At 48.4% G+C, this 16,122-nt stretch overlaps 1 protein-coding gene across 6 annotated transcripts in view; it reads right to left on the bottom strand.

The window, feature by feature from the left end:
• Positions 1 to 16,122, bottom strand: part of CARMIL3 (capping protein regulator and myosin 1 linker 3) — an 84,888-nt gene that overhangs the window by 49,945 nt on the left and 18,821 nt on the right. For 5 of the 6 annotated variants that reach the window (XM_080979604.1, XM_080979599.1, XM_080979600.1 and 2 more), the window contains exons 2-7: positions 15,986 to 16,080; positions 11,530 to 11,580; positions 9,721 to 9,780; positions 8,676 to 8,797; positions 4,997 to 5,094; positions 301 to 371 (exon numbers count right to left, since the gene is read on the bottom strand). In XM_080979604.1, the coding sequence (XP_080835730.1) occupies positions 301 to 371; positions 4,997 to 5,094; positions 8,676 to 8,797; positions 9,721 to 9,780; positions 11,530 to 11,580; positions 15,986 to 16,080 (497 nt within the window). Of the gene's footprint in view, positions 1 to 300; positions 372 to 4,996; positions 5,095 to 8,675; positions 8,798 to 9,720; positions 9,781 to 11,529; positions 11,581 to 11,962; positions 12,078 to 15,985; positions 16,081 to 16,122 lie in introns of those variants that run through there. The other variant, XM_080979603.1, reaches the window with a different exon arrangement.

The raw sequence follows: 16,122 nt of genomic DNA, 5'->3' as shown, positions 1-16,122 counted from the left end.
GCAGAAGAGCAGGAAACGAGGGTTTCGGAAACCGAGCGAAGGTGTCTCGATTTGCACCAAACCCCTGGGCGAGGCGGAAGGGGGGGGAACTGCCACCCTGTGCGAGTTGCTCCACCTAAAAGGCCTTGTGGCAAGCAAGGAGGTGAGAAAGCCGCAAAGCAGCCACATCCTAAGCAATTGCTACTTTCCTGGCGGTTTCTTTTTCAGGATACAATCACTAACCCCCTTGCTCTGGCGAAGGGGGTCTCTCTGCTCAAGGTTATCGGAGAGGGCACCTCAGAATCGGGTCCAACGACTTACCCACTGCACCTCCTCGCGGCAAGAGTGTCCGTTGTAGTCGCAGAGAGCCGCGTAGGTTTCCGAAAAGCCTCCTGAGGAGAAGCAAACATGCGCATATTATCGCTCAGGATCCTCCATACGAAGGCCTCGTTCTTGTAAACATTCTCATCTTTCAGCTAACTGTTACTCCAAGTAGACCTACTGGAATTCACAGGCCTGAATTCGCCACGGCTGTTCAACCCAGCGGGTGTGCTCTGAGTGAAAGCCAGTGGAATACAACCCAAACGTCTGGCGTAAGTCCTACTCAGAGAAGACCCACAGAAATCAATCGACACGGCCAACTTCTTTGTATCTTGTATTCCTATTTCACCTTTTTTCTCCAAGGAACAAAAAAAGTGGCGGACATGGTTCTCCCCTCCTGGTGAGGAAAACTTGAATCCAACCCAATGTTTTCCTTTCCCTTTATTTTTTATTTTTTTAAAATATGAAAATCATTGTCGTTGTGAAAAGATAATAATTATTAAAGCCACTACAATAAAAGCCGATGGGTAATAGGAATATTTCATCCATTGTGCTTTAAATTTGTACATTAATATCAGCAGTCTAAAGAGATGTCTAAACGAAACAGACAGGTGTAAACAGGTCAGATTTTCATCCAACCAGGACTGCCTTTCCAATCTTGCAGCATAAGTCTCTTAACTGGTTTTTATGTCCATCTGTTAAGTCCTATGAAGCTGCTGCAGAGACTGAAGCTTCCCATAGCTGCCTAAGTCCCCTTCTCTCCAAAGTTTCCCCCAAGAAATCTGAGACTGTGCCTGCGTGACACTACTTCCTCCTTCGCCCTCTTCATGCCTCTCTTGGTTCTTCCTCCCTGCAAAATGCATTTCTTTCGCCAAGGTGTGTGGGAAATTGCAGTCAACCATAACTATGCACGAGTGCTAGTTAATGCGTGAAGGGGTTAAGACCACAGAGGCCGATTCCTAGACTCAGCTAGGTCACACCCCCTTTTCTCCAGTGAGGGGAAGTGAAGCCTTCTCTTCCTGTTCCTTCCTTTCTGTGCCATGTCATCCACCAGGGAGGACGTTTTCTCCCTGAGAAACACATGCTCGGAGCATGTGTTTGAAGATATCTTTCTGTATTTTCTGCCCAAGAATATTCTGCCTGTGTTCTCCTTGCTGCTGCTTGGATAAATGCACAAATCTGACTTTTGGAACATTTAGTAAGTAAAGCATTTTAAGTTTACTAAACTGGTGTAGTCTGATCAATGCTTGGAGGGGTAGAAAATGGGGAGTGCTGTATGCAACTAAACGGGATATGAAAGGGGTTCAAGAGGCTGCGTTCTCCACGATACTGCTGCTTAATGTTGTGAGTTTAAATTCTGCTGCTGGGGCTCCTCTTCTGCTAAAGAGTGTGTAAAGCCCAGCATTTTGAATCTAGACACCCACCGATTCTTTGGTTATTCACCCCACACATGTGGGTCACAGGATCATATATCCCCCTACCCACCCACCCAATATCGACTGCTGTTAAATAGCTGGTGTGCTATCTTTATCTTGGTCGGCTGCAAGCATGCTGGTTTGCGCAGGAGAAGCAAAAGGAAGCCTTGCCCCATGCAAAACAGCATGTGGAACTCAAAGCCACAAGACGCAGCGGCAAAGGCTGGCTCGGAAGAGCTTTGAAAATCTATCAGACTAGAGGTTCCCAAGCTGTAGTCTGTGGACCACCAGCAATCCACAAACTTCATTCAGGTGGTTTGTGGATTTGGTGTTTGGAGACAGGAGCGGCACACCCGTCGCATTCAAGGCTCCTATTGATTTGCAATTAGATCTTTATCACTCACATTTGGTTTTATTGTATTGCAATTTGGATTCTGCGGGATTGAAATCGCAATACAATAAAATGAAGGGTGTGAGAAATAAAAGGAGTGATAAAAACAAGATTAAGAAGCATTAATTCCCTAGCACAGTATATTACAAATGCTACCACAGGTAGAAAAACAATTTAAGTGGTCCGTCAAGACCCTTAGGAATTTTGAAGTCATCCGTTGGGGGGGGGGGATTTGGGAGTCACTGTCAAATTCAATCCAAACCTCCCCAAAACCCCTATTTGTCACAGGCAGCGAGAAAATGGAATCTCTTAGGCCAGGGGTCAGCAAACTTTTTCAGCAGGGGGCCGGTCCACTGTCCCTCAGACCTTGTGGAGGGCCAGACTATATTTTGGGTGGGGGGAATGAATGAATTCCTATGCCCCACAAATAACCCAGAGATGCATTTTAAATAAAAGCACACATTCTACTCATGTAAAAATATGCTGATTCCCGGACCATCCGCAGGCTGGATTGAGAAGGCGATTAGGCCGGATCCGGCCCCCGGGCCTTAGTTTGCCTACCCATGTCTTAGGCTGACATGGAGATTCCCTGTCTTCAGTCGTTCTCAACCAGTGTGCTGTGACACCCTGGGGTGCCTTGAATGATAGTCAGGGGGGGCCGTGGGCAGTACTGGCCTCTGTCCCTCTAATAATAATAATAATAATAATAATAATAATAATAATAATATATTATTTATACCCCGCCCATCTGACTGGGTCTCCCCAACCACTCTGGGCGGCTTCCAACCAAATTTCAAAAACAATACAGCGTCAAACATTAAAAACTTCCCTAAACAGGACCGCCTTCAGATGCCTTTAAAAAATAAAATAGTTGTTTATTTCCTTGACATCTAGTGAGAGGGCATTCCACAGGGCGGGCGCCACTACCGAGAAGGCCCTCTGCCTGGTTCCCTGCAAGCCCACTTCTCGCAGTGAGGGAACTGCCAGAAGGCCCTCGGAGCTGGACCTCAGTGTCTGTGTTGGACGATGGGGGTGAAGACGCTCCTCCAGGTCTACTGGGCCTTTGAGGCCGTTTAGGGCTTTCAAGGTCAGCACCAACACTTTGAATTGCGCCCGGAAACGTCCTGGGAGCCAATGCAGGTCTTTCAGGTGTTATATGGTCTTGGTGGCCACTTCCCGTCACCAGTCTTTCCTTCCCTCCATCCTCTGACGCCCTCTCATGTCTCTGCCCCCCAAAGGCTTGCACAGCTGTTTGTTGCAGCAGCCCTGGCTACAAGCTCTGCAGGCAAATGGTGCCTCTGGGGCTGGCCAGGGGGGGCTGGTTGCCAGCAGCTGAGGCGGCCTCAGAGTAAGCAGGCAAGTGGGTGAGGGAGTCCGGCCAGTCAGTCTGCCAGCGCTTGCTGTTGAGAATGGACAGATAGGTGGGAAGCTGGGCAGGCAGGCAGGCAGGCAGGCAGGCGCTGTGCTGGCCTTTCTTGGGCTTGCTGCATGCAATGCCTGCCTGGGAGCTGAGTGCCCAGTGCTGAGGGGGAGCCTTTCCACCATGCAGGCCTGGCAGGGTAAGGTGCTGGCCTCAGCCCTTGCTGTTAATAATAATAATAATAATAAATTTTATTTATACCCTGCCCTCCCTGGCAGAGCCGGGCTCAGGGCGGCTAACACCAATAAAATTACAATAAAACGCAATAGAAAAAGAGAAAAAACAGTTCATTAAAATACGAGTTAAAATACAATTTAAAATGCAGCCTCATTTTAGTAGTAGCCCTTTCTCCTCCTGTGATGAGGCTGCATTTTAATGTTTCAATGTCCTAATGTTGTATTTTAATCTTGTTTTTAAGTTGTATTCATTCAACTTGTTTTTATTATTGCTTGTCAGCCGCCCTGAGCCCAGCCTTGGCTGGGGAGGGCGGGATATAAATATTATTATTATTATTATTATTATTATTAATCAAAACCATAAGGGGAGGGAAGACATAAGGGTCAGACTGAGTCCAAACCAAAGGGCAGGCGGAACAGCTCCGTCTTGCAGGCCCTGCGGAAAGATGTCAAGTCCCGCAGGGCCCTGGTCTCTTGTGACAGAGCGTTCCACCAAGTCGGGGCCAGTACTGAAAAGGCCCTGGCCCTAGTTGAGACCTTGCGACCTGAGACCTCCAAAGTGTTGTCGTTTGTGGACCTTAAGGTCCTCCACAGGGCATACACGGAGAGGTGGTCCCGTAGGTACGTGGGTCCCAGGCCGCATAGGACCCACGTTGGGAGTGGACAGGCAAGTCCCAGGCCCCTGTGGGGCAGTGTGAAGAAGCACCTATCTATGGGGCATGGGGGGCAGCTCAGAGACCCGGAACGGCTGCCCAGAGGACTCCCAAGGGGGGGAATCCGAGAGAAGGGCGTTTGAAAAGGGGTGAAGGGCAAGGGGTAACATAACTGGGCTCCTGAGCCCCACAGGGGTGCCGCAGAAAGAATGCAGTTGATCAAGGGAGCCGTGGACTCAGAAAGGCTGAAAACCTCTGCCTGCCTTGATGCAATATACCTTTGATTACCCGTTGTTAAGAGGCAGGCTTGAGAAGATCCCTCTGGCCGCCAAGCCTGGGTTCTGGGCCTCTGAGGCCAATTTGGCTGCTAGCCCTGGAGACAGAAGGCTGGGCTAAATGCACTTTTCTGCCCGATCCAGGAAAGCAATTTGTGTTTTCTTCAGGACACCCCTTCCGGGATTCGGGTCAGTGGGTTAAGTGCATAATGCAGCGGCTGTAATTAAAATTTCATATAATTTCCTGTGAATGAAGATCGCACCACCTGCCTCTCTGGGACGCGAAGGGCGCTGGGAAGCGGGAGGAAAACCCTGGCAGGTTCCGGAACATTCCCCCTCCCTCGCCTCCCCATCTTCCCCCCTCACCGCAAATGCTGTGCGTCGTGGAGCTGGAGCTTTCAGAGTTGGGGGACATGTCCCGCGGCGTCTCTGGGGTCTCCACGGTCCCATGGCGTATGAGGCAGCTGCGACAAGGGGAGGAGAAGGAAGGCATTGCCTGACTTATTTTGTTATCGTTTATTCGATTTATATACTGCCCTTTATCAAAAGATCTCAGTGTAATGGTGTACGACATTAAACACACATTTTATGGAGCATAGTACAGTGGTACCTCGGTTCTCGAACGTAATACGTTCCAGATGACCGTCCGACTTCCAAAATGTTTGAAAACCGAGGCGCAAAGGGCTGGCTGCAAGTTCAATTGGAAAAATTGAAAAACATGCAGTGGAAAAACATGTTCGACTTCCAAGGCGCGTTCGAAAATGGAAGCAATTACTTCCGGGTTTTCGGTGTTTGAAAGCCAAAACGTTTGGCTTCTGAGAAGCTCAAAAACCGAGATACCACTGTAATAAAAAAGCACAACAACGGACAGCATAACAATAAAATAATCATAGTAACAGTCCCACCGCCACCAATCTTCAACTGATCTGATAGTCTTGTCTAAATACTGCATCACACAAGCACGACAAGTTATTGATCCACTCATCCATTCTCCAAGGAGCTTAAAGTAGTATCCATGGTTTCCCCCCTTTAATCCTCACAAAAATCCACACCTTTCAACATTTCTCCGATGAAAATAGGGACATCCTAACCCGGTGAGATAAGTTAGGCTGGGAAACTGTGACTGTCCCAGGGTCACCCAGTAAAGATTCATAGCTGAGCAGAGATTTGAACTCCTAGGCCTACTCTCCATAAACCACTCTGCCACACTGCTGCACTGAAAGTCCGAGGGATATGCGCACACCCCTGAAAATTTGGGGGTCGCCTCTTCCCTAACGCAGCGGTGGGGGACCCTTTTTGGTCCCTCCGGGTGTTGCCAAACTACAACTCCCATGAGTGCCGGCAAGCACTGCCAATGGCCAGCGATGACGGCAGCTGTAGTTCAGCAATGTCCGGAGGGCCAAACGTTTGCCCGCCCCGACCTAACAGCTTGTCGCCTGTTTGCCTGCCTCCTCCTTCCACTCTTTCAAAAAGGGGTTTTTTAAATCCCCCTGCAAGAGAACTCAGCTGTCTGGGTCAGGAAATGGAGCCCTACAAGTTGCTGGGGATTGCAAGCAGGGAGAGAGCTTTGCCACTGTTCCTGTTTTTGGGCTTCGCGCTGCGGCTTCTGTGAGAACAGGATACTGGACTAGGTTTCCCACCCCGCACTCTTAGAATCATAGAATTGAGAAGTTGGAAGGGACCCCGAGGGTCATCTAGTCCAACCCCCCTGAAATGCAGGCATCCTGCCCACAGCCGCCCCTGGTGGGCTCGAACCACCAACCTTCGGGTCAACAGCCGGATGCATTGCCTATTGCGCCACAGGGGCCTTTGACCTGTTCCAGCAGGGCTCTGCTTATGAGACACCAGCGATGGGGGGGCACCAGAACAACCATGGAGTCAGGCTTTCTGGGATTAAGGGTGAGGCATGACAAAATAATAATAATAATAAATAATAATAATAATAATAATAAATTTTATTTATATCCCGCCCTCCCCAGCCGAAGCTGGGCTCAGGGCGGCTAACAACAATAAAACAGTACAACAGTACAACACAACACAACACAACACAACACTCTAAAACCATTCATTATAAAATTAATTCAAATCAAACCAACAGCAACCATTGGGCTAGATGTTCTGTGAGGATTGCCGAGGGAGGGAGTCAGGCTGTGCCCTGGCCAAAGACCTGGTGGAACAGCTCCATCTTGCAGGCCCTGCGGAAAGATGTCAAGTCCCGCAGGGCCCTAGTCTCTTGGGACAGAGCGTTCCACCAGATCGGGGCCACGGCCGAAAAAGCCCTGGCTCTGGTTGAGGCCAGCCTAACCTCTCTGTGGCCTGGGACCTCCAAGATGTTTTTATTTGAAGACCGTAAGTTCCTCTGTGGGACATACCAGGAGAGGCGGTCCTGTAGGTACGAGGCGGGGGGTGGCTTTGGGGGCCAAGCCATCTCCGCCACTGCAAGGATGTTGTTAACCCCAGAAGATAGAAATCAATTAGTGTGAAAACAATTTGGGGGGTGGGGGAGAAACCCCACTGTCAAAAGCTATATTTCTCAGCAGGCACAGGGTGGTCTCTCTCTGTGCCAACCTTTTCTAACCTCCAAATCAAGTTGAACTACAACTCCCAGCGCCCCTGGCGCCTGGCTGGAACAAACAGGAGTTGTGGGGCGCACAAGAGGGAGTCAAGTGCATTCCGGGAGTTTGGAGATTCGCAGATATAAAGTGGTCTGAAGCACTCTCACGCCCTAGCATTTTTTTAAAAATCCACTTTAAAAAAGAGAAAGACTTTTTGTGGCTTGGAGAATGATGGGCTATGGATTGCTTAATGGGGAGACGTCTAAAAGCATGAGAAGAGACTGGCAGCTGGATCAGGCCAGGGGCCCATCTAGTCCAGCAGCCTGTTCTCGCAGCGGCCAAGCAAGGAAAACCCGCAAGCAAGACCTGAGGGCAACAGAAACACGGCACTCCCCCCTCCTGCGGCTTCCAGCAACTGGTTTTCAGAAGCACCTAGCCATGGAGCTATTGCGTAAACACCCTGCAAACAAATCAGAATTAATGCTGGGTGCGCAATTAAAGCTATGCACAAGCAGATCAGGATGAAAGCTCAAGAAATTGGATGTCTGGAGGGTACCGGGTGCGAGGGAAGGCTGCTAGTCTAGCCTTTAGCATCTCTGTGGTGAAAATCCTATACATTCCACATTAGAATTTAGAAAGGGAAGTCAGTTCCACACAGACAAGAAATAAAATAATAATAATAATAATAATAATAATAATAATAATAATAATTTATTATTTGTACCCCACCCATCTGGCTGGGTTTCCCCAGGCACTCTGGGCAGTTTCCAACAAAGATTAAAAATATATTAAAATGCCACACATTAAAAACTTCCCTGAACTGGGTCTGCCTTCAGATGTCTTCTAAATGTCAGGTAGTTGTTTATCTCTTTGACATCTGATGGGAGGGCGTCCCACAGGGCAGGCGCCACTACCAAGAAGGCCTTCTGCCTGGTTCCCTGTAGCTTTGCTTCTCGCAATGAGGGAACCGCCAGAAGGCCCTTGATGCTCCTTCAGGTATACTGGGCCGAGGCTGTTTAGGGCTTAAAAGGTCAACACCAACACTTTGAATTGTGCTGTGTGACTCTGGTCTTTTCTATACAGTGGTACCTCGGGTTAAGTACACTTAATTCGCTCCAGAGGTCCGTTCTTAAGCTGAAACTGTTCTTAACCTGAGGTACCACTTTAGCTAATGGGGCCTCCCACTGCCGCCGGAGCACGATTTCTGTTCTTAGCAAAGTTCTTAACCCGAGGTACTATTTCTGGGTTAGCGGAGTCTGTAACCTGAAGCGCATGTAACCTGAGGTACCACTGTAGTTTATCATCATCATCATCATCATCATCATCATCGCCTCCATGTTTTCCACAACACGGAAGCACACCTTGGTCCTCTGCTCACGCCCACACACACAAGTTGTCGTGAGAGGCGCTGTTATGGCGAACGACTGAATTTGGCAACCCCGCCACCCGCAGCCAATGTTCTCCCCACCCTACAGCTTCTTCATACTCACACAGAGGCTGGGCTAGGGAAGATTTTGGCTAAGGAAGTGTTGACATGCCTCGTGACCTGGTCAGCGCTTTCCGGGGTGGGGAATTTCAAGCTGTAGTTGGCCTTCTCCGTCTCCACCAGGATCTGAATGCGGAAGGAAGGCAAAAGGCGTCAGCACCCGACAGACACCAATGTCGCCATCATGTGTGGTTTGGGAACTACACGGTCCGGGAAAAAACAATGCTGTCCAGGGTTGTAAAGACTGCAGAGAGAATAATTGGGTGCACTCTTCCCACCTTGGATCAAATCTATGCTTCCAGGTGCCATAAGAAAGCTGCAGAGATAGCGCAGGATAGTGCGCACCCCGGAAATGATCTCTTTCAGCTTCTGCCTTCTGGAAGAAGGTCAAGGTCAAGGGACCCCTGACCATTAGGTCCAGTCGTGGCCGACTCTGGGGTAGCGGCGCTCATCTCGCTTTATTGGCCGAGGGAGCCGGCGTACAGCTTCCAGGTCATGTGGCCAGCATGACTGAGCCGCTTCTGGCGAACCAGAGCAGCGCACGGAAACGCCATTTACCTTCCCGCCGGAGTGGTACCTATTGATCTACTTGCACTTTTTGGCGTGCTTTCGAACTGCTAGGTTGGCAGGAGCAGGGACCGAGCAACGGGAGCTCACTCCATCACGGGGATTTGAACCACCGACCTTCTGATCGGCAAGTCCTAGGTTCTGTGGTTTAACCCACAGCACCACCCGTGTCCCTTATCTGGAAGAAAGTACAGGGTTATAAAGACTAGGACTAGCCGCCTGAGAAACAGTTTCTATCCAAATGCAATTTTGGTTTTAAATGCAGTGTAAGGTAGTCTCTGTGGGAGTATATTGTATTTAATTATGGGGTATCAGAGTTTTTAGGGGGTTAACCAGGCTGGGATAGCTGGGATAGGAAGCTTGTTGGTTTTCGAATGGCTGATGTAGATTTTTTCAATTCCGTTGTTCTGTATGGGACAATGGCAATAAAGATGATTGTATCGTAAGAGCACCCCTTTGCGGGAGATGCCCCTTGCTCCTACCTGGTTGTGATGCAGGGCGTTTAAGGCTCGGATCTCCAGGACATTGAACGAGCATTCGAGCTGTGCAGGAGGGAAAAGAAGAGTCACTTTTTGCGACGCGACAGAAGCGAATGTCGCGCCCACGGCGCACGTTCAAAGCGCATAACCTCCCCTGAAGAATCCTGGGAACGGGAGTTTTAAGGATGCTGTGAATCGTAGCTCTCTGAGGGATAAACAACCGCCTCGCAGGGTTGCTGTAAGGACGAAATATGGAGGAGGAGAGCCAGAAGCCTAGAGATCCTTGGAAGATAAAGGTGGCTATATAAATGTAATAACAAATAAATAAACTACAGTTCCCGGGATTTTCTGGAGGAAGCCATGACTGTTAGGCTGCATACGCATCATACTGCTATAGGTTTGGGGAGGGTCTGTAGGAGTGCAAATATCCAGAGTGTGGGGTCAGGTGGGATTACCATGAGGAATTATAAAATATGCATCAAGCCATTGTGTCCACGATGAATGCATTGTGTTGACTGGGTTTAATTCATTGACAATAATTTCTGATCAAATCCCACAACCCTCTGCATCTCTGGCCATTTTCTCTACTGCCCATTTCTCTTTCTTGACCAGTCACGTATGCAGCCCAGTTGCTTCCAGTTGCTTGCCAGGAAGGCATCCTGGGCCATAAAGATAGTGGGCAAGTTTCATTGATGTAGCTTTTCCGATATGTTAATCTTAGGATGTTAATCTTAGGGCCAGGAAATAGATCTCACCTGAAGGTGATAATGATCGCTGTCTTCCTGGCCATCCTTCTTATCATGTGTATTGCTTGTTTATGACCTCAGGGGTTGCCAAATGCACCTCTTTGTAGTTCTGTTTTGTTTACCCCAGAAATATGTGTGCTTAATTAGTTTTGGTAGTTTAACTCTGTCCCCACATGGGGTTTGTTGAAATGCTCAGAAGAAATCTGATTGGCTCTTACGAACACTCTGTAAAAAGTTCTTTTGTGAATAAAACGACCTGGGACGGAGGGTGGAGACAGAGATGATTATATGCACCCTTCCCAGAGTCTTGCTGGTTCAAGCCTCTGTGTGTATTCTTATTAATCAGAGTTCAATCCTTCCTTCACTTTGGGAACGCCTCAAGGGTCAGTCTGGATGACACCCAGAGGTCCCTTCTAAGCCTGTGATCCTGTACCCGTGAGGTTAGAATGGATAAGAAGAAACCCAAGCCAGTTCCTTTGTGAAGGTAACGGCTTTAGCTGGCTAGTTAAGTACCGCCATTTACATGTCCAAAGAGGTTGCCCTGTTGCCATGGAGACGGGCCTTCTCCCACCTCACCCGATGGAGAACAATAGGCCAAGGTGTACGTTTTTTTGGCTGACACTCGAAGCCGGAGACCCAGAGGCTTCTCTTGCTGTGTGCTAGATCCCAAAGGGATCTATTTGGGGCTTCCCTGAGAACCTAATGGGGAAGCAAGATCTCTGGGAGTGAGCCAGGTCATGTGTGTAAATAAAACCGTTTATCTTAAAAACACCATTGTCCCTAAGGACCTTCGTCCCAAGGAAACCGAACTCTGGGGTAAGCACTGGGACCCAAAGAGTCTCTCACTGCTCAGAGATAGGATTGTACACAATGATACATTTAAAGCACTTTATTTCCCAAAAAGAATTGTGGGAACTGTAGTTTATCCATCACAGAGTTACAATTCCCAAACAAAAAACTGTACTTTGTTGTGCTTTAAATTTACGGTGTGTAAAGAGGTATAAATGTATTTTAAATCACACACACACACACACACACAAAATCTCTCATTTGTTCCTCCACTCACCTTGGCTGGTACCTTTAGCCCAAAGAGATAGATTCGCCAAGTGGTGAGCACCTGTTGGAAAAAGAGCGAAGCACAGAAGACGTGAACGACAGCACAATCCTTTTCTGTTTCCCTTTAAGACACAATCCTGATGTGGATATTGCATTGCTTTTTCTGCCTTCTGCTATCTGTGTCTCTCCAGACCTGAATTGGCACCACCTCTCTCCAAACATGTCTTCCCAACCTGGATCTTCTAGAATACTGATGAGCGTTGAACTTGTTTATTTTGGAAGACATTTTGCCTCTGACACAACATTCTGGCAGGGAAGCGTTCCATTTCCCCAAGTCTGCCATTTGGCCTTTTAACAATTAGTGTCATTATTACCTGCCCTCCAACCTGCGGGTCCCAGGGTGCGTGGCGAAAATTTTTGAAAATTCAGAATTAAAATATTACCATGTGCAGTGGCGGTGAAATGAAGGTGGTGGACTCTCGTTCATTAGATGTTTTTAAACGGAGGTTGGATGGCTGTCTGTCCTGGAGATTCCTGCATTGCAGGGGGTTGGACTAGATGACCCACAGGGTTCCTTCCAACACTACAGTTCTATTATCCTGTTTATTACAGCGCATGAGCTCTCAACAGCTTCACGAGTAAGTTGCGCAAGAGCTGCTAACCTAGAGAAACCTTTAGCAAGCTAAAAATTATGCTAGTTGCTGGAAATCACATTTGCAATGTTGGGAAGTGAATTACTGATTTCCCAGCCTGCCAAGTCTTTCTCGCTCTCCTCCTCCATCTCTAAGCCATGATGGTAAGATCCGCACTCAGGGCACTCCAGAAATCAGGGGGTCACAGCAAGGAAACAAATGTGTAACTTTGTGCCAATCGGAAAAAAACAGAGTGCGTATGTGCTAGTACATGGGTAGGCAAACTAAGGCCTGGGGGCCGGATCCGGCCCAATTGCCTTCTAAATCCGGCCTGCGGATGGTCCGGGAAACGGTGTGTTTTTATATGAGCAGAATGTGTCCTTTTATTTAAAATGCATCTCTGGGTTATTTGTGGGGCGTAGGAATTTGATCATTCCCCCCCCCCCAAAAAAAAATAGTCCGGCCCCCAACAAGGTCTCAGGGATAGTGGACCGGCCCCCTGCTGAAAACGTTTGCTGGCCCCTGTGCTAGAACTTAACTAGGGGGAAAACTCACACTGGCTCTGCTCGCTCTCCAGACCCGTAAATGGGATCACCACATTTCGCCTTAAATCACAGTGTGGGGCAGAAGGTGGAAATTCAACAGGTGCAGCGTTTCAACCCCGTGGCTGCACCTGTTGAATACTGGCCTGTAGCAAAGCTTTAAAGGCATGGATTTCCGGTGTTCCTGGCACCCACGAGGGGAGGGGAGGTGGCAACCTTTGGGGGGGCTTCCTCTGATTCAGTGATTGGAAGATCACCCTGTTGCCCCTTAGCTGAGGGGGGTGTCCTGTCCCCTTTTGCCCTAGAAGTTAACTGCTCCTGATGCCCCCTTAATTTCAACCCACAGCCTTCCCCCCACCAAACCTCCTCATCGCTTGGCCACCCGCAAATCAGCTCCCTCCCACCTGGGAGATCCTTTGGCCTTTATTCTGTATCATTCAATCACAACACCCTTGCGAGGCGGACCCTGGCCTGGCAAATTCACACACAGGCTCAAGACATCATTGCAGAAAGTTTGGCCCAAACCCCATTTTTGCCCCCGAATCCTTGTGGGGGATGGGGTGGGGGAAAACTATAGGCTCTTTTTGCATCAGCCGATGCAAAGTTCCCCCCCCCTCCTTTCCGCCAGCCCCCTCCCCTGTCTGCTCCTGCCTGCGACCTCCACTTTTGCTGCCAGCAGCAAATTTGCAAACCCTGACCTAATTTGCGAGGACAGGATTCGAGAGCTGGAGAGTTCGAGAGAAGAGAAGAAATGTTGGGCGGGGGGAGGAATAGGGAAGAAGGGCCGTGAGTCGCTCCCCAAGGCCATACCACTGGGAGGAAGGACAGGGGCCAGTGTGAGTGGCCCCCAGAACGATTTCAGAAACTTCCCACTTTGTTTAGAGGGTCTTTTACCCTTTCCGTCTCTGTTCCTCTGGTTTGCTTAAGGGACCAGGAAGCAGCGGTCAGAGGGAGCTGAAATAGCGCCTGGTGTCACCATATTATTTAAAGCGCAGGACTTCCCCCAAAGTATCCGGGGAACTGTAGTTTGCCCCTCACAGAGCTACAGTTCGCTGCACCGTTCCCCAGACACTTAAATGCCTGGGGTGTATGTAGCCCAAGACCAGGAATTTGGAGAGGCCTGGGTTCAAATCCTTACACCAGTCACTCTTCCAGCCCACTCTACCTGACAGGGTTGTCATGTAGATGAAATTTGATTTCTGTTTGACATCCTATGTCCTTTTTGCGGGGGTCTATTGGGTTGTTGTTTTTATTTTTATTGTGCACTTTGTTGTTTTATATCTTGATTTTATTCTGTGAACCGCCCTGAGACTCCCGGTATATAAGATGATATATAAATTCAATTAATAATAATAATAATTTTATACCGCTCTTTCTTTCTTTCTTTCTTTCTTTGTTTCTATAAACTCCTTTGTTCACCACATAGATATTATTTACAATCAGTGGTGTAAAGATAAATAAAGCGGGGAGGAAGATGCACGTATGACATTAAATAAACTACATATTTGGGAGTATATCTGAGAAGGGGGGAATTATCTCTGGGCTGGGGGGTGTGAGATGAGTGAGATGTGGAGTTAACCTACGATTTGTGGCCCAGGGTCCCTCCCTTATTTATTTCCCCCACCTCAGAACAAAAGATATCAGTGTGATAAATAAATAAGTATAACAGAGAATCTTAAAACTGTAGAACTGGAAGGGAGCATGAGCGTCTTCTAGTCCAACCCTCTGCAATGCAGGAATCTTTTTGCCCAGTGTGGGAAATCGAACCCACGTCTCGTGCTTTACCAACTGAGCTATCCCACCATGGGAATTATCAGTGATCTTTTCCTGGGGGTACGCGGGGGTACGCATACTCCTAAACATTTTGTGAATCTTTTTACTTTTGTCCATTTACTGTATTTATTTTTCCCGATTTGAACTACAAAATGGTGATTTTCTTGAGTCAAAATGAGAATACCTCTAAACTTTTTTTTTTAGTAAAAAAGCACTGGGAATTATAATAAAAGAAAAGAAAATGAATTAAAATAAAATAAAACAATAGAATAAAAACATTAAAGTAAGATAAAACAAAAACATAAAAAGTAAAATGAAATAAAAACTTATAAAATAAAAACATGACATAACATAATAACAACAGCAGCTTCTCCCCCTGAGCCGCCCCCCCATCACCTCGCCCAGAGCAAGTGGCAGGTGGTTCCAAAGGTGAAAAGGAGGAAGCGGGTCCAAAGAGCTGGGTTGGGTGGGGGGGCCTCGCTGCAGATACCTGTCAGAGCAGAGCCTTGGCACCAGCAGCCCAGGGCAAACCAGCAGCTTGCAAAGCAGTCCAGCCACCACCGGGTTTACCGTATTTCCCCATGTATAACACAACCCCGTGTATAAGACGACCCCTATTTTGGGGGAGCCCTCAGCAGTTGTTGAGCTTCTTCTGTAAGTTCACTGAGCTGTTGAGCAGCTTCTCCACGATCCCCCCACCACCCCGCTCCGGCTGACGGAACTGGTGCCGTAATACACCGCATACTGGCACTCATGAAAAACTTTTCCTAAACCGGGAAGAGTGGGTAAGCAGCCTCCCCTCCAACATTTCCCTGCTACCACCGCAGCACCAGCCCTCACTTTTGTTGTTTAGTCGTGTCCGACTCTTCGTGACCCCTGGACCAGAGCACACCAGGCACTCCTGTCTTCCACTGCCTCCCGCAGTTTGGTCAAACTCATGTTCGTAGCTTCGAGAACACTGTCCCACCATCTCGTCCTCTGTCGTCCCCTTCTCCTTGTGCCCTCCATCTTTCCCAACATCAGGGTCTTTTCCAGGGAGTCTTCTCTTCTCATGAGGTGGCCAAAGTCTTGGAGCCTCAGCTTCAGGATCTGTCCTTCCAGTGAGCACTCAGGTCTGATTTCCTTCAGAATGGAGAGGTTTGATCTTCTTGCAGTCCATGGGACTCTCAAGAGTCTCCTCCAGCACCAGAATTCAAAAGCATCAACTCTTCAGCAATCAGCCTTCTTGATGGTCCAGCTCTCACTTCCATACATCACTACCAGGAAAACCACTGCTTTTTAAGATGCTGTCTAGGTTTGTCACTGCTTTTCTCCCAAGAAGCAGGCATCTTTTAATTTCGTGACTGCTGTCACCATCTGCAGTGATCTTAGCATATTAACCCGTGTATGACGACGACGACCCTCAATTTATCACCCCAAAAAAAATAAGGTTGTCTTATACATGGAACAATACGGTATTTCACCACCACCACCACCACCACCACCACCTGGTCCCCAAACCCCCCCGGGAGTCTCTCACCAGCACCCTGTCTTCACTTTTCTTCGGCTTGGTTTCTAGCTTCACCCTCACCAGCAGGTGGATGGGAGGCCGGTTCAGGAACTTCCGGATGCTGTCTGGAAAGGAAGCGTAGCAGGTTAGGATCTGGAGGCTGGGAC

Source organism: Podarcis pityusensis (genome assembly GCF_964106645.2).
Source record: "Podarcis pityusensis genome assembly, chromosome: 13".
NCBI lineage: Eukaryota > Metazoa > Chordata > Lepidosauria > Squamata > Lacertidae > Podarcis > Podarcis pityusensis.
The sequence above is the reverse complement of the archived record's forward strand: the minus strand, read 5'-3'. Positions and strand labels throughout refer to the sequence as shown.